At 47.7% G+C, this 23,739-nt stretch overlaps 2 protein-coding genes across 2 annotated transcripts; one reads left to right on the top strand and one right to left on the bottom strand.

Moving 5' to 3' along the window:
* Positions 1-529: 529 nt before the first annotated feature.
* LOC135808662 (3-hydroxy-3-methylglutaryl-coenzyme A reductase-like) lies at positions 530-14,545 on the top strand. Its single transcript, XM_065321883.1, has 17 exons — positions 530-1,081; positions 2,411-2,519; positions 6,093-6,180; positions 6,453-6,537; positions 6,693-7,220; positions 7,619-8,068; positions 9,164-9,279; positions 9,636-9,714; positions 10,398-10,556; positions 10,898-10,983; positions 11,197-11,268; positions 11,441-11,546; positions 11,727-11,897; positions 12,276-12,416; positions 12,639-12,797; positions 13,006-13,160; positions 13,884-14,545. Exons 1-17 carry the CDS (start codon positions 833-835, stop codon positions 13,918-13,920), a joined length of 2,790 nt encoding a protein of 929 aa, XP_065177955.1. The 5' UTR covers positions 530-832; the 3' UTR covers positions 13,921-14,545.
* A 4,146-nt stretch (positions 14,546-18,691) lies between these two features.
* Positions 18,692-23,319, bottom strand: LOC135808663 (uncharacterized). Its single transcript, XM_065321884.1, has 6 exons — positions 23,116-23,319; positions 22,952-23,019; positions 22,790-22,853; positions 22,333-22,639; positions 20,537-20,622; positions 18,692-19,324 (listed from the first exon to the last, which is right to left on the bottom strand). Exons 1-6 carry the CDS (start codon positions 23,141-23,143, stop codon positions 19,212-19,214), a joined length of 666 nt encoding a protein of 221 aa, XP_065177956.1. The 5' UTR covers positions 23,144-23,319; the 3' UTR covers positions 18,692-19,211.
* Between the last annotated feature and the right edge of the window lie 420 nt (positions 23,320-23,739).

Consider the following 23,739-nt stretch of genomic DNA (forward strand, 5'->3'; position numbering starts at 1 on the left):
GGTCTGCTCCACTTGCTAGCACAAGTAAAAGTTAGTAAGTTTACTGTACAAATGTTTGTTGTTACGCCCTCTTTTTCTATTATTGTTGTACATTGTGTATAGTAGACCTGGTAAATGACAAGGAGTGCACTAGTGCCTAATGCCTGATTATGATAATTACCAGTATGCGCATGTCAAACCAGTTACCTGTGCATGTGGCAGGCCCTTGGCCCGGCCGGGCTTGGGGGCATGGGCCATCACAGCACCACGTGGACGTGGCAGCAGGATCTAGGAGCGCGTCGCGCGTCGCGTCGATCTCTGCACGATTCGATACGTAGAGGTCTACTGCATCTGGCAGATATCGATTCGTGGATGTGGATCGTGCATGCCATGATCCATGGTCAGATCAGACGCGCGCAGCGCTATCCGCAGACCTTCGACGCTTCGACCTCTTCCCAGCGCTAGCGTGCGTGCACCTGCTCGCTATGGCACCACTAGCTGTGTTGCCAGAAATGGTGTCATTTGGACACGGGCCAGTTCACTGGCGATATGCGAACAGTACAGTACAGAGCTGGTGACTTGTTCATACTCAACCTGTGGACTAATTTTTCAAAAAACTTATGGAGTTGATGGAGTGACCATATGACTGCTCCCAAAGCGTGTACATCCAGGGCGTTCCAACGTTCTCCTTCTGAAATACCTACCCAGCGCTAAGAATATGAAGCAGGTCTTCATCTTTTCGTCTCCTTCTCGGCAGGATGTGCGAAAGAGCTTTCTGGAGACGAAATTGAGATAGCGTAATTTCCTTGATGTGGTAAACCAATAGTATTTTTATTCTAATTTAGGTGAAAGGATGGCATTGTCCAGTGCTGGCCGTATGGTGGACTCTTCATTTGGCAGTCTACGTGACGATAAAGTATCAACGCCCTTGTTCAGAGCCTGTGGACGCTTCTGTGCGTCGCGTCCTGCTGAGGTCGTTGTGTCCACAATTTTGTTTGGAATTGGAGTGGGTTCCGTGGCTGTGCGGCACTATGGAATGCCCCAGAAGACAGCGGAAGGTGTCTGTGATGCTGGAACATGCGACGAGTTGATGAACGCAGAGGTAAGTAGTCTCCACGGGCTGTAGAAATAATGAGAGTGAGATGTTGTCTTGAATTCAACAGTACATTCATAAAGTTACATAATAATTATTGAGTTCAGTCAAAATATGCACTGTACGCTCCACGTGTGTTCCATGCGATCGAAGTATGGAGGCTAGGCTTTGCACCACGAAGTACGCACTCGTAGGACATCCATTTCGGGGAGGTACACATCATCTAGTTGTGAAGGACATGCATGGGGAGTATCCGAACGGCGTCAACACGGCCTTTGTATCGGGCTTATTGTGTATACCGTAAAGCACTGTTGATCAGCCCCCTCTCTAATTTACGCCCCCTGTAGAATTTCTGCCTGTGAAGCGACTTGGCGTATGCAGTGAAATACGGTTTTTGAACCGACGCATGCACTGCTGTACGCTATGCTGTACGTGCCAGGACGGGATGAAAACGTGCACAATCCAGCATGCCAAGTCTTAATCTTCTAAGTACTGCACTCGACCGACTTGATCGAATTCCCGCCTCCTGCCGAAAAACCAGCTGGGAAGCGACATAGCGTGTGTGCGTGTGCGTGGTGTGTGTGTGTGTGGGGGGGGGGGGGGGGGAATCAATGGTACTTTACGGTAGATGTATTTCAAGTTCCGAAACCCACATTTGTGTGTATTTTGATGGCGTTTGGGGCATTATGCGGATGGAAGCGCAGCAAAATGGAACTTCCAACCTGTATTTGTCAGCGTGTATCGGGCGCACACCCCAGTTACTTTGATTGGCGGGATCAACACATCAGTACTTAAGCACAACCTAAATTACAACTCAAATTGCTGTTTTCTGTGAAGGCCTGAATGCACGTTTGGGCACGCATGAACTGCAAACGTACAGCGTACATGCGCCAGTTTTGAACCCAGCTTTAGAGCCAAATTTTGTTTCCTTGCTTTCGATTTATGCATGTGCATGCAAGCATACGCATAAGTGCTGTTGCTGTCGCAATGGTGCCCCCGTCTACTGGTCGTCACGTTGGGATGATCGATCTTTAGGTTGTCAGTGTACCCAATCATGCTATGGACCCGCCGTCAAAGTAATGTGAACGGTAAAATTGCCAACCATTCTCCAACGGAGTAGATGTAGCATTAACTTTTCTAGCACTAACTTCATATTATGTTTAGCAAGTCGCCTGATGATTGCGTAAGCGTTAAACTCAGGGTAGCAACACTCTAGCTTTGCTTGCCTATGTTGTTCTGTGCATTGTGCTCTGCCTCCGCGGTAAATGTTTAGCCCTGTGACTGTGTGTCGGAAACAGAGAATTTATTCGTCGCGTTCTGGTTATTGTTGATGTGTAGATTGTGACGGCGGATGTGATCCTTGCCACCTTGCTGCGCTGCATCGCCGTGCTCTACACCTACATGCAGTTCTGTAACTTCAACCGGCTTGGCTCAAAGTACCTCCTAGGTCAGTGCACTTTCCCCAGTTCCTATCCAGTCCATACTACTTGAAGAACGCATACGTATAGTGCGGTATTGGTCAACCCCACACCGAGGAATCCCGCCAGGCTCCCCAGCCTTTGCCTTCTTCTGGGTGGGCCAGAATGTTTTTGAGAACTTTAAAGCTCCATTGTAGCCTTGTCATCTTTCACTAAACCTCCAAGCAGTAACACACGGACAGTTCTCGTAGGAAACTTTGGAAACGATCGTTGTACAGCCGAGGAGGGTTCATGTGTTACCGGCTGGAGGGTTCATGTGTTACCGGCTGGAGGGTTCATGTGTTACCGGCTGGAGGGTTCATGTGTTACCGGCTGGAGGGTTCATGTGTTACCGGCTGGAGGGTTCATGTGTTACCGGCTGGAGGGTTCATGTGTTACCGGCTGGAGGGTTCATGTGTTACCGGCTGGAGGGTTCATGTGTTACCGGCTGGAGGGTTCATGTGTTACCGGCTGGAGGGTTCATGTGTTACCGGCTGGAGGGTTCATGTGTTACCGGCTGGAGGGTTCATGTGTTACCGGCTGGAGGGTTCATGTGTTACCGGCTGGAGGGTTCATGTGTTACCGGCTGGAGGGTTCATGTGTTACCGGCTGGAGGGTTCATGTGTTACCGGCTGGAGGGTTCATGTGTTACCGGCTGGAGGGTTCATGTGTTACCGGCTGGAGGGTTCATGTGTTACCGGCTGGAGGGTTCATGTGTTACCGGCTGGAGGGTTCATGTGTTACCGGCTGGAGGGTTCATGTGTTACCGGCTGGAGGGTTCATGTGTTACCGGCTGGAGGGTTCATGTGTTACCGGCTGGAGGGTTCATGTGTTACCGGCTGGAGGGTTCATGTGTTACCGGCTGGAGGGTTCATGTGTTACCGGCTGGAGGGTTCATGTGTTACCGGCTGGAGGGTTCATGTGTTACCGGCTGGAGGGTTCATGTGTTACCGGCTGGAGGGTTCATGTGTTACCGGCTGGAGGGTTCATGTGTTACCGGCTGGAGGGTTCATGTGTTACCGGCTGGAGGGTTCATGTGTTACCGGCTGGAGGGTTCATGTGTTACCGGCTGGAGGGTTCATGTGTTACCGGCTGGAGGGTTCATGTGTTACCGGCTGGAGGGTTGATGTGTTACCGGCTGGAGGGTTCATGTGTTACCGGCTGGAGGGTTCATGTGTTACCGGCTGGAGGGTTCATGTGTTACCGGCTGGAGGGTTCATGTGTTACCGGCTGGAGGGTTCATGTGTTACCGGCTGGAGGGTTCATGTGTTACCGGCTGGAGGGTTCATGTGTTACCGGCTGGAGGGTTCATGTGTTACCGGCTGGAGGGTTCATGTGTTACCGGCTGGAGGGTTGATGTGTTACCGGCTGGAGGGTTCATGTGTTACCGGCTGGAGGGTTCATGTGTTACCGGCTGGAGGGTTCATGTGTTACCGGCTGGAGGGTTCATGTGTTACCGGCTGGAGGGTTCATGTGTTACCGGCTGGAGGGTTCATGTGTTACCGGCTGGAGGGTTCATGTGTTACCGGCTGGAGGGTTCATGTGTTACCGGCTGGAGGGTTCATGTGTTACCGGCTGGAGGGTTCATGTGTTACCGGCTGGAGGGTTCATGTGTTACCGGCTGGAGGGTTCATGTGTTACCGGCTGGAGGGTTCATGTGTTACCGGCTGGAGGGTTCATGTGTTACCGGCTGGAGGGTTCATGTGTTACCGGCTGGAGGGTTCATGTGTTACCGGCTGGAGGGTTCATGTGTTACCGGCTGGAGGGTTCATGTGTTACCGGCTGGAGGGTTCATGTGTTACCGGCTGGAGGGTTCATGTGTTACCGGCTGGAGGGTTCATGTGTTACCGGCTGGAGGGTTCATGTGTTACCGGCTGGAGGGTTCATGTGTTACCGGCTGGAGGGTTCATGTGTTACCGGCTGGAGGGTTCATGTGTTACCGGCTGGAGGGTTCATGTGTTACCGGCTGGAGGGTTCATGTGTTACCGGCTGGAGGGTTCATGTGTTACCGGCTGGAGGGTTCATGTGTTACCGGCTGGAGGGTTCATGTGTTACCGGCTGGAGGGTTCATGTGTTACCGGCTGGAGGGTTCATGTGTTACCGGCTGGAGGGTTCATGTGTTACCGGCTGGAGGGTTCATGTGTTACCGGCTGGAGGGTTCATGTGTTACCGGCTGGAGGGTTCATGTGTTACCGGCTGGAGGGTTCATGTGTTACCGGCTGGAGGGTTCATGTGTTACCGGCTGGAGGGTTCATGTGTTACCGGCTGGAGGGTTCATGTGTTACCGGCTGGAGGGTTCATGTGTTACCGGCTGGAGGGTTCATGTGTTACCGGCTGGAGGGTTCATGTGTTACCGGCTGGAGGGTTCATGTGTTACCGGCTGGAGGGTTCATGTGTTACCGGCTGGAGGGTTCATGTGTTACCGGCTGGAGGGTTCATGTGTTACCGGCTGGAGGGTTCATGTGTTACCGGCTGGAGGGTTCATGTGTTACCGGCTGGAGGGTTCATGTGTTACCGGCTGGAGGGTTCATGTGTTACCGGCTGGAGGGTTCATGTGTTACCGGCTGGAGGGTTCATGTGTTACCGGCTGGAGGGTTCATGTGTTACCGGCTGGAGGGTTCATGTGTTACCGGCTGGAGGGTTCATGTGTTACCGGCTGGAGGGTTCATGTGTTACCGGCTGGAGGGTTCATGTGTTACCGGCTGGAGGGTTCATGTGTTACCGGCTGGAGGGTTCATGTGTTACCGGCTGGAGGGTTCATGTGTTACCGGCTGGAGGGTTCATGTGTTACCGGCTGGAGGGTTCATGTGTTACCGGCTGGAGGGTTCATGTGTTACCGGCTGGAGGGTTCATGTGTTACCGGCTGGAGGGTTCATGTGTTACCGGCTGGAGGGTTCATGTGTTACCGGCTGGAGGGTTCATGTGTTACCGGCTGGAGGGTTCATGTGTTACCGGCTGGAGGGTTCATGTGTTACCGGCTGGAGGGTTCATGTGTTACCGGCTGGAGGGTTCATGTGTTACCGGCTGGAGGGTTCATGTGTTACCGGCTGGAGGGTTCATGTGTTACCGGCTGGAGGGTTCATGTGTTACCGGCTGGAGGGTTCATGTGTTACCGGCTGGAGGACCATCATATGATTTAAAAAGTGTTTAGCAGAAAACATTGTATTGTCACTCTGGGAACACTGCAGAAAACATTGTATTGTCACTCTGGGAACACTGCAGAAAACATTGTATTGTCACTCTGGGAACACTGCAGAAAACATTGTATTGTCACTCTGGGAACACTGCAGAAAACATTGTATTGTCACTCTGGGAACAATGTTGCAACCCGTGAGAATCGGTAGCACAGTGCATTGGTAGAGTTGCTGAGAGATGGCAGCGTCGATAGCACGGTGCTTCCGTGAAGTGCTGGACTTGTGCTGGTGATTGCACTGGCGTTGGTGTGTGTGTGCTTTTGCTATTGCCATCTGTATGTCTAAGCTACGGGCAGTACAGGTTGCCTTGTATGCCGTGGTGACATGACTGCAAGTGCTCTTCTTCATGACTGTGATCCTATGCTGTAGGTCTGGCTTGCGCGTTTTCCATTGCATTCAGCTTCCTTATCGCTGCCGCTGTAGCCCAGTACTTTAATGTGACCATCCTCCGAGCAACGTGAGTTCGGCGTGTTTGCATCTCTCTTTGCTAATGCATGCTATGACTGTGCATGATGCTATGCAATGCTGTACCAATGTGTTTTCAGTTGTATTGTAATACATGTTGTACTTCAGTGTACAGTTATTGGCTCTATGTGTGGGTTCTATACACACCAGCAGGTCAGTTTGGGCTGCCCTGGTAGCTAATGTCTTCACTGCTGCTGTTTGTTGTCGTTGTCATCATCGGTGTTTTTTTTTGCGGTGTTGTTGTCCCCTCACTTTGTGTTACAGTGATGCAATTCCGATCTTCATGTTGCTCATTGACTTGTCTCGAGCTCTCCGCCTTGCCAAATATGCACTGAAAGCAAAGAGTCAGGTGGGTACATGCATCATTTCTTATTGACATAATTATTTCCTACACCAGATTTTCATCTGAATTTGTTTGCTTGCATTTGCCGTGGCACAAACGGCTGAGGTGATTCTTTTTCTACTTCGCTTTTTCTTCTTCACCTGTGTGCTCTCATTGCTCAGGATGAGATAAAGGAGAGGATTGGTGATGGCCTGGCTGTGGTGGTACCTTCTCTTGCTCTGGATACTCTGGTTGAGGTGTTAATCATCGGCGTGGGTACGTATGCGCGCCAACCATTGCAGTCGGTGTGCCTCTTTGGCTGCGCGTCGCTGGTGGCAAGCTTCCTTCTGTTCATCACGTTCTTCCCGGCAGCCCTTGCTCTGACCATGGAGGTATCTAAGAGCGCCGAGGTGCCTGCCGAGGCCTTCTCTGGGTTCTCGCTGCACCATCTGACGTCCACGTTCCTGGCCGAGGAGGAGGACTGCAAGGCCAACCCGGTGACACAGAACATCAAACTGGTCATGTCGCTCGGCCTCGGCTTTGTGCACGCGTTCAACTGGGTGATCAAGCCAGTCGGCGGTGACTTTGCCAGTATGGGTAGTCTCCTGGACTCGTCACGTGGTGTGCTGCAGCCTGCTGCTGACCGCCTTCCTGTCATCTCAACTGATAGCCATTCTCTGCCGCAGCTGTTTGGTCTGGCTGTAGATCAGGTAAGAATCGCCACTGACTGTACATGTACATTCATGTGCGTGTACACTGTACAGGCTACGTTCGGGCCTGGTCTAAATCTGGCTTTGGAAATTTTCTTTTTCTTTGTGTTATCAGGTTCGGCCACGTTTTCTCTGTGCTGCGCTGACAAGTCCACAAAGGAGGACACAGTTCTGTCCGCAGTTTTTTCATTTGCATGTGTCTAGAGGTTCACCTTTGTCCATGCTAGAAGTTTGCAGCTTATGTTGCCTATCCACTATACTCTATTTTATGTTGCCTATCCACTATACGCTATTGTTGTGATTTTGAAAGAATTTAGGTTACGCATGTGTTGTCTTTTATACACGAGTTTACAGTTGGCTCATTGTGCTGTTCATTGTGTGCCATCTGTATTTTGCAGTGGCTCCCTCTTGGCCTGTTCGCCCTATTGCTGCTCAAATACATTGCTTTGGATGCAACGCCAAGCGTGCGTGCCAGCAGTGAAGGCAGGAGTTCAATGCGTCGCGGGTCTAGTCTGTTTGACCTGTGGCATCCCAGCGCTGCTTCGCTGCGCGCCTCGGAAGTGCACGAGTCCGCAGCACAGGTGGACTGCGTTGACGGTGCAGCGCAGAGCATCAAGCATGTGCCAGAGTGCTGTGCTGATGAGCGAGCATCCGCTGTTGAGGAAGTCATCCCGGTCGAGCCAACACCAGCCGAGGAGTTGCCAGCGAGCGGGACACGGCCGCTGTTCACCATTGGAACCCCTAGATCCAGCAGTAGCGACCCGGAAGAGGACGAAGTACTCACTGCTGCCTCACCTGAAGCAAAGGAGCCACGTTCTCTGGAGGAATGCCTGCGAATCAAGACGGAGGTAAGAAAGCGCCTGAGTGGCTTTCCTACAATGTGTTTCGAAAGTAGACACCAACCTGCGAAAGGTCGTGACTATTTTTCAATGTGGATTTCGAGAGGCATTTTTTCCTTGTCTTGTGGCAATGAAAAGTGTCTTTCAATTGCAATTTTTTTAAGAATGGACTTGTATGGAGAGCCAAGGATAAGTTTATAGAAAAGAAAAAGGACCAAGGAACTACAAGTTACGCTATAATGTCCACCAGCACCACCAGGACTGACCGACAGTACTGACGTTCTACAACTAAATGGCTATCAGCTCCAGCGCGTCTTGGATGCGCACATCAACAGCCTTCCAACTTGGAAGGTTCTAAGTTATATGATAACATAGGAGGTGAAGGTGAGCGCAACCAAGACAAGCACGAGCTGAAAGTCTCAGCTGTGAAGGACGTTGTGGGATGTACATGCATGTCGATGACGATACTGGCAAGACCATTGAACAATACGGTCAAACCACGATTCAAGGATGCAAAGCAACATTCCACACAACTTGTGGGGCTCAAAGGTGCAAAGATCAATTAGCAGGGAAGCTATGCAAACAAGAATCATGCAAAACCTTCACAGCCGAGACGTTCAGCTCGTGCTTGTCTTGGTTACACTCACCTTCCCCTCTTATGTTATCAATAACTTATCATATAACTTAGATACCGTCGGGCAGTGTCATGCATGTTATCGTTTGAGCTGATTGTTTTGTAACTGCCACTGGTGGTGTGAAGAAGAGGTGGGTGCGACTTCGGCGACACTTGGGAATTGTGTGTTGCTGCCTACATGTTGTGAGTCAGTCAAGTGAGAATTCAAGTCGGCAAGAAAACCGCGAGCTCCCATGTAGGGAGCAACACACAATTCCTCAACTGGTGGTGTTAGTGGACATTATAGCGTATCTTGTAGTGCATTGGTCCTTTTTCTTTTCTATAACCTTTTTAAGATGAACGGGTTTTTTAAACCGATGTCCTGTGTTTGGATTTGATGCGTGCATGCTGTCTGTAGTCGACTAGTCGTCACTGTGCTATTCTGACATATTCATTCTGGTGTTTCATCAATTCCATGGTTTCTTTTCCAGCATGGCTGTGAGCAGCTGATTGACGAAGAAGTGTTGTTACTGCTTGAGCATCGCAAGATCGCCGCGTATCGTCTGGAAACCGAGCTCAGCGACTGTGAGCGCGCCGTGCGAATCAGGTATGTTCCCAGTGTGTAGTTTGTGCGTTGTCTTGACTCTACATGCGTGTATGTATTGCTGTGCACTGTATCCATTGGTGTCTCCTTGCTCTGTATGTGACTTTCTCTCCCACACAAGTGCATAGTATTAGCAGAGAGGGGGGGGGGTCATGATTAGTGGTCCGAGACTAAGAAAGTTGAGGCTGTATAAGAAGTCTTATGATGTTCCGCGGAATTGCTGCCGCGGGCTGTTATACTCATTGCACTGGTGCTGGCTTCTACGACGTCATGACACCTGTACTAGATCATGTTTGGACTGGAATGTACTTGACATGGCTTGTCCCGCTTGTGTGTGTGTGTGTGCTTGCACAATGCAGACGGGTGCTAGTGTCCCCCAGCCTGGCTTCCAACGAGTCTCTGGAACTGCTGCCCTTCTCCGGCTACAACTACCAACAGGTGACTGTTGCCATTGTAGCTGTGTCTTGACTTGCCACACCTGTCTCTATGTTGCTGTGCTATCGAGAGTGACTGACAATAGGGAGGTTCCGGAGTACGATTTTTCGTGCCAAAATCCGTAGAGGCTCTACGGATTTTTTATACGTCGTTTTCGAGCCGTGAAATGTTCCGGAGTACGGAACTTATGTGTTTGCCGTCATTGCCTAGGTTACGATGGCAAACACGTCACATTCCCAAGCTATGCCTTTATACTTTGAAAAATTTGTACCGAAATCAAAACTTCCAGCGGAAAATCGATGTTTCTCGTACCAAATTTGTACGCGAAAAATCTTTCTGCACCCGATGACGCAAAATCTCCATACGAAACATCGTTCGTATGAAAGCCAGTCCACACGGATTCTCTGTGCCGAAAAATCGTATGGAGCACCCCTGGAAAAAATCCGTAGCGCCCATACGGATTTTGGCACGGAAAATCGTACCCCGGAACCTCTCTAATGTTGGTGCTTAAATGTTGTTACCCTAGGAAACAATTCTCCGCATTACGCTTAGATAAAGGGGTGAGCAGCAGCATTCGACCCTGTGCAGACTTTTGATCAGCCGCCACACCATAACTGTATTACGCTTGTTGTTTCAATGCCGTACGGCGTGTGCTTGTTCTCTTTGTTGCTGTTGTTTGCTGGTAGGTGCAAGGTGCTTGTTGTGAGAATGTGATTGGCTACATGCCCATACCTGTTGGCGTGGCCGGCCCTCTGCTTCTCGACGGCCAGCTCTTCCAGGTACCCATGGCCACCACGGAGGGCTGCTTGGTGGCGAGCACGAATCGTGGCTGCCGAGCACTGCAGGTGAGGTGCACGTATGGCACTGGCAGCAGTGCTATTGCAAAGCCTGTATCACACTGACACATGGGTAGAAGCGAATGGTCCGTAACAATCATCAGCATGATGTTGTTTTGGTCATTGTGGGCTTTCCTGAATGCTGACTTCTGTGATCACATGTACCTATAACTGTTACGTGTTACTGTGATGCTGAAAGGTTTTAAACTAGCCATCTCTGCTGCTCTGTACCTGTAGTCGGCAACTATAACTTGCAAGTGTTACTTGAAAATGATGGCATTGCACAAGGGTGTGATCTTTGCTATCTTTGTGTTTGCTGATGTTCGTTTTTTTTTGTCTTTTCCGTGTAGAAATCCAATGGAGTGCACAGTACCCTTACCGGCGACTCTATGACACGTGCCCCTGCTTTGCGTTTGCCGAGCGCTCAGCGTGCTGGGTAAGGGGAAACTGTGTGTGTGTGTGTGTGTGTGTGTGTGTGTGTGTGTGCGAGCGCGTGAGTGTGTTGTGTGTCTGGTTGTCCGGTCGTCTGAATGCACTTTGCCTCTCCTGTTGCTGCTCACCTTTGTCACAGCACTTGGTTTGCTTTCCCTGTCGCTCATCGCTATTTTCCCTGATGGCTTTACTGTTTTCTTGTTGTCTTATTCCCTAGTGTTGTAAAGATGTGGCTAGAAGACCAGGAGAATTTCCAGATTGTCAAGAAGGAGTTTGACTCTACATCAAGGTGACTACTTTGAAGTAGTTGCACTGCATGTCTGATCTTTCGACCCTGGAGGTAGCATGCCTTGTCTGTCATTATCAACACTCTAAGCTATTTCTGAAATAGCCAGTCGTTTCTTGTGCTGGTGTGTGTTGAACGATTGGTGAAGTGATTTCTTTGTGCTTTCCCCTTGTAGTTTCGGCCGCCTGGAAAAGCTACTTTGCATTCAAGCTGGGTGCACGTTGTTTGTGCGATTTGCTGCCCGGACTGGTGATGCCATGGGAATGAACATGGTATCCAAGGTATGTTCTCTGCGGCTGCTACTGATGTCCAGTACTAGTGTGTCTGTGTGCCTGTGTGTGGGCATGCATGTGTGCATTTGAGGGGCTGGAGTGTTACTCGTGTAATTACTAATGCCACCCTGGAAGTTTCCGAGCAGCAACGGATGCCAAATGTGCTGTCTCACTTCTTGTTGCATACAGGGTGTGGAGAAATCCGTGCGCTACCTGCGCGACAAGTTCACCGACCTGGAAGTGCTGAGTCTGAGCGGGAATGTCTGCACGGACAAGAAACCAAGTGCCATCAACTGGATTATGGGCCGCGGAAAGTCAGTCGTTGCTGAGGCAACACTATCAGCAGCAGTTGTCAAGGAGGTATGTCTTGTACGGGATAACTGACTTCAATGTTCTGGTGGACAGAAAGGCCCCTCAGGTGGATTTCTGTTCGTGTAACAGAAGGTTGTGTGAGCTGGCTTCACATTTTCCTGATTTCAGATTTTCAATAGGGATTGGCTTTACGATGTTTCTTCAGCCCTTCGTATTGTCATGTATCCTTCAAAGCGGTGAACCCCTTGATAGGCGACAAGCCTCTGGGTCATCCTAATAAAGATATTATTAGATCAATCAACCATCTAGAGTTGTGTTATATTTCTGGTTCTATCGGTGTAGTGGATGTCTAACTCATTGAATCGATTCTAAGTTTTGTTGTTTGTGCATAATTGTGTTATATATGTGTCTATCTACCCTCTGCAGGTGCTCAAGACCAATGCCCTCAGCTTGGTGGAGCTGAACCGTCAGAAGAACCTTGTCGGCTCTGCAATGGCCGGCAGCATTGGAGGTTTCAACGCACACGCGGCCAACATTGTCGCCGCCGTGTTCATCGCCACCGGACAAGTGAGTGCATGCTATTGACCTTGCAGTATTTTCCTGTATTGAGAGTGTGTGTAGTAGGCATACCGAGAGGGTCCGCAATCTTAACTTGTAGGTCTGCTATTGAGGTATTTAGTATTTGCTATTGAGGGTGACCCATGGCGTTTCGAACAGTCCCCCTCTCAATCTCTGTCTCTATATTGTCCTATTGTCCTCCGTCTCTCTATTGTCGTTTCTGCGTTACAGGATGCTGCCCAGAGCGGCACATCGTCGCTCTGTATTACACAGATGGAGCTGTGCGGACCGCGTGACGAGGACCTCTACATCACATGCACCATGCCTGGACTGGAGATTGGAACCGTTGGCGGCGGTACGATTCTATCACCGCAGGCCGCTTGCCTCAAGGTATGGTTCAGTGCTTTTGTGTGTGAGCATGCCGTGCAATGATCTGCTGCTGTGACGATCCATCGCTGTTGTTTTTATCTTTCCTTTGTTCTCTTTCCAAGTGCTTCTAGCGTGCGCTGCTTCAGCTGGATTTGATGATGTTTAAAAAGCGACTTGCATCTGTATGTGTTCAACTCTGTTCCGCTTCCCATTGCTGTGTGTTCTGTAGATGCTTGGGGTCCAGGGTGCGAATCGGCAAAATCCCGGTCAGAATGCTACACAGCTTGCCCGTGTCATCTGTGCAACGGTGCTGGCCGGCGAACTCTCTCTGATGGCTGCACTGGCTTCGGGTGACCTCGTCAAGAGCCACATGCGACACAACAGGTCAGTGTTTGCAGTATCTACTACCACACATGGTGCACATCCATCTTGGCTTTCTTGCCAGCATGCACAGGACAGGCTGGTTTGAAGGTGCCGCCAAACGTGTGGAGTTCAAAGAAGTAGTTTTCTACTGCTGACACCCACATTGTAGATAGGAGACAGAAGCTGCATCATTTACTGTTCAATAACTTGTAGGGGACGAAATGCAGTACAATGCTGCGAGAGTACAAGTCTTTATACCAGCTGCATGCAGGTAGGCCACACAAAAGATAACAGTTTTCCGGACCCTCATGCTCTAAAAAATCCAATGAACTTACTTTGAAGTAAAAGTTTTCAAAACGTCTGTGTACATATCTCGGTGTTTCCGGAAGATGTGCATTGGCGTTTGCCCACGCAACATTGTCCTCAGGGGCAGGGCAGAGTGGTGCAGGAACTCAACTGCAGTCAATCTCCCCAGCATTGTTGTCAGGTCCATTGTCTGTGTCGGTCTGGCTTCCTTTCACACTGCATGTACTTGGGTAATATGGTAGCGAGGGCAAGAGAATTTTTAATCCATCACGTAATTTTAAAATACTGTAGCAATAAAGAGAACAAATTCTGCCGTCATCGTCACACAACATTGAAGTCTGAAAGATTTCCAAAATCGATTTTCATGTCACATTCATCAGTGGAATGTCATTGCTCGCCTTGTATAACTTTGTTTCTTCTTGTTTGTCTTGCTGGCAGATCATTGTCATCAATTACACCCATCAAGGAACACTAGCTCTGCACTTTCATCTCTTCTTGCCTCGCACACTGTTGTAGTGATAATGTAGCCGTACTGATGATGTGTTGCGACCTGACGAAGACTACAACCTCCACTCGCCTTTACCTTGTGTCTGGTACGCAACCTATTGGTGCATGGTTTTCACCCATTATTTACGTCCGATAACTTCTATTTATTTTTCATAGCGCACGGCACAAGATTGTACATCATATTTATAACAGTTACTCTTTCTCATTGAAATTTGCTTTCAGAACACGATAATTATTTTCAACTTCTCTTTTCATGTAACAAGCGCGCACGATAGGCCTAAACTAATAGTTACTTAGATCTGCTAATGCTGTTTCTTCTCGCCTAAGACTAAGAGCATACATATTGCCTCATCATTGATCACGACAAGTGCTGGCATGCACAGCCAGCGGCAGCTGCCAATTTTTAACATGCTCATGCTAGCAATCTCCAGTGACCCGCGTAGGATTGCAATTCATTTTCATTCTTTAAATCTAATCAACTGGGTACCGACATGTACCTCTAGAATTTGTGAACTTTATCACAATGGCATGTAGGCTGATTCTGCATGCTTTTAAACCTTTGTCTTGGAATACGAGTAAACTGGCAGAGTGAACACTGTGGTTGAGATGAGCGAGGTATCAACACGAATGAATTCCGTTAGATTTCCGTAGAGGGCAAATGTTTGAATTATTTATTCCCCAAAGCCGGCAAGTAGCTGTGGTGCATTGCTAACATGCTGGCTTGATGATGGCGCAGGCGTACACGTCATTGAAACAATCCCATGCTGCATGGCCTTGCCTTTGTATTACCAAGAATACTCATTGCCACTACTTAAAGTTAAAGGGGGTTTCCCCAGCTGACAAAATTATTTCCATAATGCATGCATGATTATTTTGTACTCGATAGAATGGAGGATTTTTGCCAATAGAGAGGTTCTGCAAAACGAAAATGTGTACGAACTTTCGCTCTACGTCACGAAGTGAGAAACTTCGCACGAACTTTCGCAACTTTGGACGCGAAACTTGCAGGGAACGCGAAATGAACTTTCGTAGGAAGTTTCGTGAGATTGGGTCATGTCGTACGTGCACTTGGCGCGTGCAAACTACGAAAATGTGCAGAACACAAAGTTCGTGCGAAAATTCGTACACATTTTCGCAAGGCCTGTCGCGAAACTTCATTCGAATTTTCGTTGTGCAGAACCTCTCTAATGGAAGACATGCATGCATGGCTCTGCCAAGCAAGAGTGTCTTTTCTGTTCTGCTTCAACTATACAGTCGATGCGCCAGATTTGAAAAATCACGTCGGAACACAGAGTTCTATTTTTCAGATGCACCCTTTTTGGGCACTTTTCTCAAGGCATTCTCAACATACGATCGTTTTCATGTATGTACGTGCTGGCCAGTCTCACGCTTTCTCGGAGTTATTCGTCACACTCGAGGATTCAGTAGTCGCCATTCACCTTTTTCTGTTATGAGTTCTTCAAGAACGACGAAATTCTGTAGTTTGGTGTCGCTACACGTCGGTTTGTCTCTTTTCCTTTTTTCGTCGAAATTTCGTCGCCCGACCTATAATTTCGTGCCACCGAATTAACCAGGCATTTCGCTGCTTCTATGCTGGACGTATCGAAAGAGTAAGTCTTTGTGACATTGGAGCGGAAGTTATGTTCTGGCCGAAAAAAGGGCATGCCTCTGGTGACGTGATTTCTAACTAGTGTTTTTACGTATATTTTCCATGCATGTGTGCACAGATGTCAGCGGCAGGAAGACCCAGCAATGCCACAACTGGCACAAGCATACATACTTGACGACCATGTGGCCCAGAATGAAGCATTTGCTCCAAAGTGCCATCTGAGAAGCGATTTACACATGACTCAATGCTGTCAGATTGGCAAAATTGGCAAAAGCTACACACATGCACATCCATCACGTCAGGTCAATGCATTTATTGCAAGTGCGTCAAAGCACTACGACGCCAAGTATGCACAGCAGCGAAAGAAAATAAGCCACCAGTCAGCCAAAGCACATGCAGTGTACATGATTGCAGCGGAGCGGCATCCGTACACTGTCCTGCAGACAAACTGCGCGTGCACAGTCTGAAAGAACAGTGCGAACCGCTTCTGTGCCCAACCCATTACCAGCAGTGTGTGGGCCATGCAACATGTGCTTGGTGTAAGTCGAGACTCACACCAGAACACAGGTGGAAGTCACCAAACTTTCAGCTTGCAGAGCATGTGTTGCGTAGCATGCACCATGTCAGGATTTCAGACGAGAGTCGATTTTGTAGACGCTGCTACCAAAAGCAAATTGACATGCTCCCTGCCGACAATGCACCAAGCACAGACCACCAATTGCGAAGCATCATCTCTCAGTACAGCACGGAAGGTGCCGAGAGTGATTTCCCCAATATTATAGTCATTGCCGCTACAGGACGGGAATTGCTGGACAAGGATGCCATATTGTTGACGACAGTGCACGATTTGTATACAGAGACTTTGCACCCAGCTGCTGACCCCAAGCCAGCGGCATACGTGCTCGGCAAATTGAAGTTGACCCTGGAGCACCACTTGCACGTCATTCCACCTAAGTCGCGGAAGGATGGCACATTGCTGCTACGCAATGGATGTAATGTAATGCTGAGAAGGCACTACATATATACATACTCTCCTTTCTGCAGAGCGTAAACACAAGATAGAGCAAACACCAACAAAGCTGGAAGACCTCACTCTGCCATGCTCACAGCACAATTGATAGCCAGCAACCGAATAATACATGTACTTCACAAATATGGGAACCCATTTACACCAAGTGCTATTATTGGACAATGCCATTATGCTCCTAGCACGCGGCACAAGAAAATTATAGAGCTTCGCCAGCATTGCCTTGATTTTGTCGTAATGTGATGGTGCGTGCGTGTGTGTGTGGTGTGTGTGTGTGTATGAGTGTGTGTGAACATGGGAACCCATTTACACCAAGTGCTATTATCGGGCAATGCCATTATGCTCCTAGCACGCGGCACGAGAAAATTATAGAGCTTCGCCGGCATTGCCTTGATTTTGTCGTAATGTGATGGTGTGTGTGTGCGTGTGGTGTGTGTGGTGGTGGTGTGTGTGTGGTGTGTGTATGTGTGTGTGTGTGTGTGTGTGTGTGTGTGTGTGTGTGTGTGTGTGTGTGTGTGTGTGTGTGTGTGTGTGTGTGTGTGTGTGTGTGTGTGTGTGTGTGTGTGTGTGTGTGTGTGTGTGTGTGTGTGTGTGTGTGTGTGTGTGTGTGTGTGTGTGTGTGTGTGTGTGTGTGTGTGTGTGTGTGTGTGTGTGTGTGTGTGTGTGTGTGTGTGTGTGTGTGTGTGTGTGTGTGTGTGTGTGTGTGTGTGTGTGTGTGTGTGTGTGTGTGTGTGTGTGTGTGTGTGTGTGTGTGTGTGTGTGTCACTCCAAATAGCTGTATGGTGTAGACCAGGCTGAATAGTGACGGTCAATTCTTCAGCCTTGCAAGCTGTTGAATGGTGTAATCCCAGCACAAGTTGCTATGGCTTCTGCCGTAGCATTGCTATCATCGCCTCCGGCGATGGGCGTCAAAGGTCAGGTCAAAGGTGTGTGTGTGTGTGTACATTACATATTGCCCTATCAAAAATATATAAATAAACTCGGATGGTGAGCCAATGTAATCATGGATAAAAAGAATAAGGACAAACTGTTACGAGTTATGACTAACTGTCCACCATGTACCAATGTCGCTAGATCATATACAGTCGGCGAGCGCGACAAAAAGGCACAAACTGACAGGGAATACTAAGACATACAAGGACCAAATAATATTCAAGTTAATTTCGAAATGTCTATAATTTCGTGCCGTCGGATTAACCAAGCATGCAACGAAAGGAAAGGTATACACGCTTAGACATATATTATTAGGCAATTATCTGCACCAACCTGCATTCCGGCCGAAGCATCATGTCGGGTGTGGTGGGTCGGCATTCCGACGTATCTCCACACACCAGGAAAATCGTGAAGCGAGAATTCCCTCGTCTGCAACTGGCAAAGTCTTCACTTGACACTCAAGTTGAAATTTCTAGATACCTAGCTAATAGGAGCAGACTTCAGGACATTTGTCGCACTCGGGAATCGTCAGTTCGATCCGTACAGGGTTGGTTAGACACAAGAAATATAGCAAATTTCATTGACTGACATCTTCATCTTTACCAACACAGTTCACCACATAAACTTTCGCGCGAAAAAAATAAAAAGACCCACTCAGCTGGCTTGGCGCATCGACTGTATAAAGTAAGGTAGAACAGCTGCAATGTACCAGTTCTTTGTAGTACAGTACTGTAATCTCTTGCTACGAATGAAGCATGAGTGAGTAAAATGACCACCAAAGACCAACATCATAAAAAATTCAGCTGTGGCCGGCCTGGGATTGTCGAGTTGCACACTCTTGGTTATGTATGCTTGCTGATGAATCACGATGACCCTGATACATGTATATCCCCAATTCATTTCGCCAGGAACTTAACACATTCATCTTGGGCACCCTGTAAGAAGACCTTACTGTAGGGTCTGTTGGGAATACAGTCAGACCTCGCTTATCCGGAAGAAAATAGTTGGTTACAAATGTACAGCATATGCCATGCTTACATACAGTATGTGTGTTCGATTATCCGGTTCCCTCGCCTATCCGGATATTTTTGTGGAAAACGGATGTGTGCGGTTATGCGAGGTCTGACTGTACCCAAGTAAAATAATACAAGACATGACCCACCCATACGATTGGTTGATAACATAAAATTCGTCACGTTAATCCGTGCACACAATACCAGGGGTGGTGGTGGTGGGTGGTGGGTAATCGTTACAATAAAGGAGTCTGCCATAATTCTTATAAAAACCCAGCGTGCAATGAAGGAAAACAATACGCTTGAAAATGAAGATACACGCGTGCAAAACAAGAGGTGGGTATGGTGAAAGATCGGGTGGGGTCAGGGTACACCATGTTGCAGTAACAAGACCAGGACACTGAGCTCTCTCACACCCACACAATCAAAATCATCCCACACTGACGAAAACAACACACCAGGGACCCACAGGTTAAATAAACCCAAAACACAACAGTTAGGTGGGCATGAAGAAGGCTCGAGAACTAAAACACCAAAGAGCAAGGGTAACATTGGCCTATGTTGCTAACAACAATAAATTCAATATGCTGCAGAGGTGATAAAATATAGTAGTGGTGATCTTGTGTGCATACGCATCATCCTTCACAATCTAGAATGGGCAGCTGAAGGGATGCTCACTACATACAGTAGGCCATGAAGAAAAAGTTGGCGTTGTCAAGGCCTTGGCAGTATTCATCTTGCGGCGGCAGAGTCTCAAAGCCCAAAAACATGAATGAGCGGATAAGGGTAGCTGAAGACATACAAGAAAGAGCACATGTATAACTCAGTCACCAACTGACAGTACACTCAGACCCTACAATGTAGTTACCAACACTCCGGTCTACCGGCACACGCTGGGCAAATTATTGTGGAATTATTACTACTCCTTTTTCAGATAAGACTCAGATTGAGAGCCAAGGATTAAAGTGGAAAAGAAGGACCAAAGATTTACAAGTTATCCGTTGTTTGTGTCCAACACTAACAAAATATAAGGAAGATACCGGTGAGTCAGTACGTGCAACAATTAGCACAACACTGACTGATGTGATACTGACATTAAACGACCTGATGCTTAGCAGCATCATGTCTAAAATGCGCAAACCAAAAGCCTTCCAACTTGGAAGGTTCTAACTTTCTCACAATATTTCATAACTTAGAGGAGGGTTTGCGCATTCTATAAGTGATGCTGCTAAGCATCAGGTCGTTGAATGTCAGTATCACATCAGTCAGTGCTGTGCTGATTGTTGCACGTTCTGACTCACCGGTATCTTTGCTTATATTAGTTAATGTTGGACACAAACAACGGATAACTCGTTAACCTTTGGTCCTTCTTTTTCACTTTACTCCTTTGTCATTTTTTTTATTGGAAAGTGATGGTGTATATATGCCATATCTCTGCCCGTGCCTCATCATCAAAACGAACGCGAGTCAGAGTTACATACATTTCAAAAGTTGCAGGTAATGCCCAGCCCAGGACCACACAGACAAACAGGGTAGGAATGTAGAACTAATGGCTGGATGGAACATGCTGGTTTAGTGATAAAGGTGGATCGAGCGAGAGAGTGAAGCTTGTTTTCATGCCAATGAGTCGTTTGTCTGGGCAACAAGCCTTTTCCGGATCGGAAGAGTTCTATGGAATGTGCATGCAAGCAGCATATAAACAATGAATCCCTACAACCCTTCAAAGAGGTCCTTTCAGTCCAAGCCGTGCTCTGGGATGGGAAGATGCCAGAAATGATACTAGTATGGGGATATCATTCGATGCATTTCATTGCACTTATGGAGCCTCAGGTGGAGTTTCGTAAATAAAAACTGCACAGGCACCCCAATATCTCGGGTCTACGCACGGAGGAGAAAAATCCTGCTACACAAATATATGATTTTCTTCTGTAACAGGGTTTCATCTAACAGGTTCTCGGAACCTTCAAAGGATAAAAAGCCATGAAGCGTGGCTAAAACTTACAGATTTTCAAGTTGTCCCTGGGCAAGCACAAGATTACGGCCTCGCATTCCAGTTTCTCGCTGACATAGTCAAACAAGCTGGCAAGCCTGCAAATCAACAACATACAACACAAGGACAGAAAGTATTACAGGCAGAATCCTGATAAAGCGAGCATCATGTTTTGCGCGGGGTTCCAATTACTCAAGAGTCAAGACATTCGAAACATGTACCCACAATATAATGTGTGTGTCAAAATGGTCACATTGTCATTGAAACGCTATGCGGGAATAGTATTGGGCGAAATAGGTCCTGGAAGGAAGTTCTAATCAAGCTATATTCAAATTGCCAGGATTCCACCAGTATTGCTAAGCACATGTATATTGACCACAAAAGACAAGGTAATACAGCAAATGGATACACCCATGCTGGTATCTGACTTGATGTCAAGTGTGGCTTGTTCTACCAAATAATAATTCTACAGCAGGTACCTAACTGGCCAGGTTACAGGCCGGAGTGCGTTGGTGAGAACAATATGCTGGTTAGCATCTACAACGTACTGTAAGAGTTGAAAGTGCGAGAGGAGTCTAAAGTTTAACGATTCTCAATTTTTTCTAGCTTAGCGCACCGACCGGCCTTGTATGTTTCTAGTACAGGCCAGAGAAGGAATAGAAGTTAGAACACTAGTAATGGTCCTTGAGTTTGTGCTGGCGTTGGAGATTCAACTCTTGCAGCAACTGCACTTGCTACACAATACACAGCAGCTACGAGCAGAAGGAGCATGGCAAAGTATAATGCATGCCACAATCCAGCTGCTCAAGTGGTCACTAATCTCCAAACTACATAACAGAACTAGGTCAGTGTGCACCACCAGGTAAGAATGCATGCAGGAAAAACACTTTGCTTTTGTGTCCTGGCAGAAGGTGTACATGATATGGTGTACCAGTACCCTACAACAGAAATAGCGAAAATTCGTCACAAGTTATGCGTACATTGAAGCTAAGAATACTACATACAGTCGACTCCACTTACAATGGGTATAAAATAGAGAACCGTTTTCCATGTCCATGTTTGAACCCATACAAAATTGACACTTGGTAGCGAACCATTTCCCTCTATAACGAATCATCACATCTTGAAGGGCTGAACGTAAACCCAGTGTACTCAGACAGTCATGCGCCAAATGCCAGTCATGGCTTGCTGCTTTTTGTGCAAGTGCATTTCTGTTAGAACGAACTTCGGCTCTGAAGAACTCCCGCAATCGAGAAGGGCATGTTCGATTGCGCGAATCCATTGGCCCCGGACCCGGATTCGCCAAATTCGTAAATGCTCTATTGTACGAATCCGGATCCTGGTCTCACGGATTCGGATCCAGTCAACCCACCTCACAAGAACCGGATTCATTTGCATCGTGTCTACTAAAAACTCCAAACATGCGTACACTAGGTCAAGAGTTCACCATAATGCATGCAGATACCATGGAATAGTACGGGATAAGCTGTAGCAATGAGGTTGCTAAGGTCTTGAGACGGATTATCATTTGTGCACAATTAATTGTATCCGTCCGATCGGAGTGATCTGGTCGGTGGGGATCGGGATTCAGTCTCCGCAATCGAATACAGCCTAAGACCAGCTGAATCGACATTTGTGTATACTTTATTCATGTTTAAAATTTTAAATCGAGACTCACCCAGCCCCAGATAGATATTGAATTACTCTGAATCTTATGCTGAATGCACAATGGTGTGCGTTATTATTATCATCAGGAGTCGACTGTACTTGTAGGAAGTGCTATGCCTAGTATGGATAGCTTCACTTACGCAGATCCGCTGCAGTCTTCATCACTAGGAACCATCAGACACACTCGTTTGCCGAAAAGCAAGCAGTGGTAAGTTGCAACGCGACGGTCCTCATGGAGCAAGACGAATCGAAGACGACTGACAGTGGCTAGATCGTTCGAGGAGAGTATGACCTCATCCTCGAACGACCGTAGTATGCCATCATCATCGGAATCGCTCTCAGACTCGCAGCAATCATCAAGGTATCCTCCACCAAGAGTCAAACTGAACGAGGAGCAATCTGCGGCATCGTTTAGTGTTACGGTAACAGTACGTCTAGATGACGGTGCTGGGTAAAAGAGAAAATAACAGAGAAAAGGGAAAATCTTGCCACAAGATGAAAATTATTATGATTGTTATGAAATTTTCGACAGGCTCCAAGGCGCGGTACGAAGCCGTCAGCAAGTCAAACACATTATATTCGCTTTATGGAACATACCTTGTGGTAACGAGTCAATTTTTCCGAGGGCAGCTGAAGGGAAGGCCGCACCAAGTTTCCTTCCCTGATCAAATGGAGAGAGTACAGAGAAAAATAATTGTAACGAACAAGATTGGCTTGCACACAAGCCCAGGAAAAGGACGCGAAATCGAGGGAGCTTACCTTCAGCTCATCGATTCGAGAGCCACATTCGTTTAGACCTTGGTATTCTTTCACGGTACGATTTAAGCCTATAGCATGGGAATTAAACGGGCAACAACCAAAAATAGAAGAAAAACTAGAGCAGGTTCTGGCAAGCGTAACTCCCATAACAAATCAATTCTTGCCTAAAATACTGTTGATTGGACTCGCCATATCTCGATAGTTCCTTCATCCGTTAACTTAAAGTACGCCAATAGGCTCTAACTCTTCCACTTCAAAGACGCACAGCGTAAGAAACGCCGAAAAGCTCAAAGAATTTTTCAAGCAACCAAACAGCTTGTCTTCTTTGCGAACAATAGACAGAGTTGAGTTCTTTCTCCCAAGACCAGCACTGTTGTTTTGCGTAATCTGCATAGTATGTGTGTACTGCGCATGATACGGTGTCGCTGTATGGCCTGGTCTCTTTCATCTAGACATGTACATGTCGACAGCGCAGCGCCGATCTGCGCGCTAGAGTCTAGACTGCCGCCAGTGCAGTGCGCTATGCATTATTATGTAGTGCCATATCTGGATCATGGATGGAATGCGCTGTGCATGTAGCTACGTAGAGATCTACCGGTACGGGTCGGTGGCGTTAGCGCGTGAGCTTGAGAGAGTGCATAGTCATGATAGTGCTAGTGCCTAGTGGTGCGCGCCATGGCTGCGCTAAAATTAAAAAATTATGTGACCAAGCGAACACCTCGCGCATAGATTTCGCGCTACCCTTGTTGTACGTAGTTGTACGGTCGTATACTCGATCGTACTCGTAC

Source organism: Sycon ciliatum, chromosome 2 (assembly GCF_964019385.1).
Source record: "Sycon ciliatum chromosome 2, ocSycCili1.1, whole genome shotgun sequence".
Lineage (NCBI taxonomy): Eukaryota > Metazoa > Porifera > Calcarea > Leucosolenida > Sycettidae > Sycon > Sycon ciliatum.

Bases quoted from the DNA above. Each gene is read 5' to 3' on its own strand.
- LOC135808662 (XM_065321883.1), top strand. From the start codon at position 833: ATGGCATTGTCCAGTGCTGGCCGTATGGTGGACTCTTCATTTGGCAGT. The intron at 6,538-6,692 runs GTGGGTACATGC...CTCATTGCTCAG, and splicing joins CACTGAAAGCAAAGAGTCAG to GATGAGATAAAGGAGAGGAT. The intron at 11,269-11,440 runs GTGACTACTTTG...TTCCCCTTGTAG, and splicing joins GAGTTTGACTCTACATCAAG to TTTCGGCCGCCTGGAAAAGC.
- LOC135808663 (XM_065321884.1), bottom strand. From the start codon at position 23,143: ATGGCGAGTCCAATCAACAGTATTTTAG. The intron at 22,854-22,951 runs GTAAGCTCCCTC...CCATTTGATCAG, and splicing joins CTCGAATCGATGAGCTGAAG to GGAAGGAAACTTGGTGCGGC. The intron at 22,640-22,789 runs GTATGTTCCATA...TCTTTTACCCAG, and splicing joins AATTGACTCGTTACCACAAG to CACCGTCATCTAGACGTACT.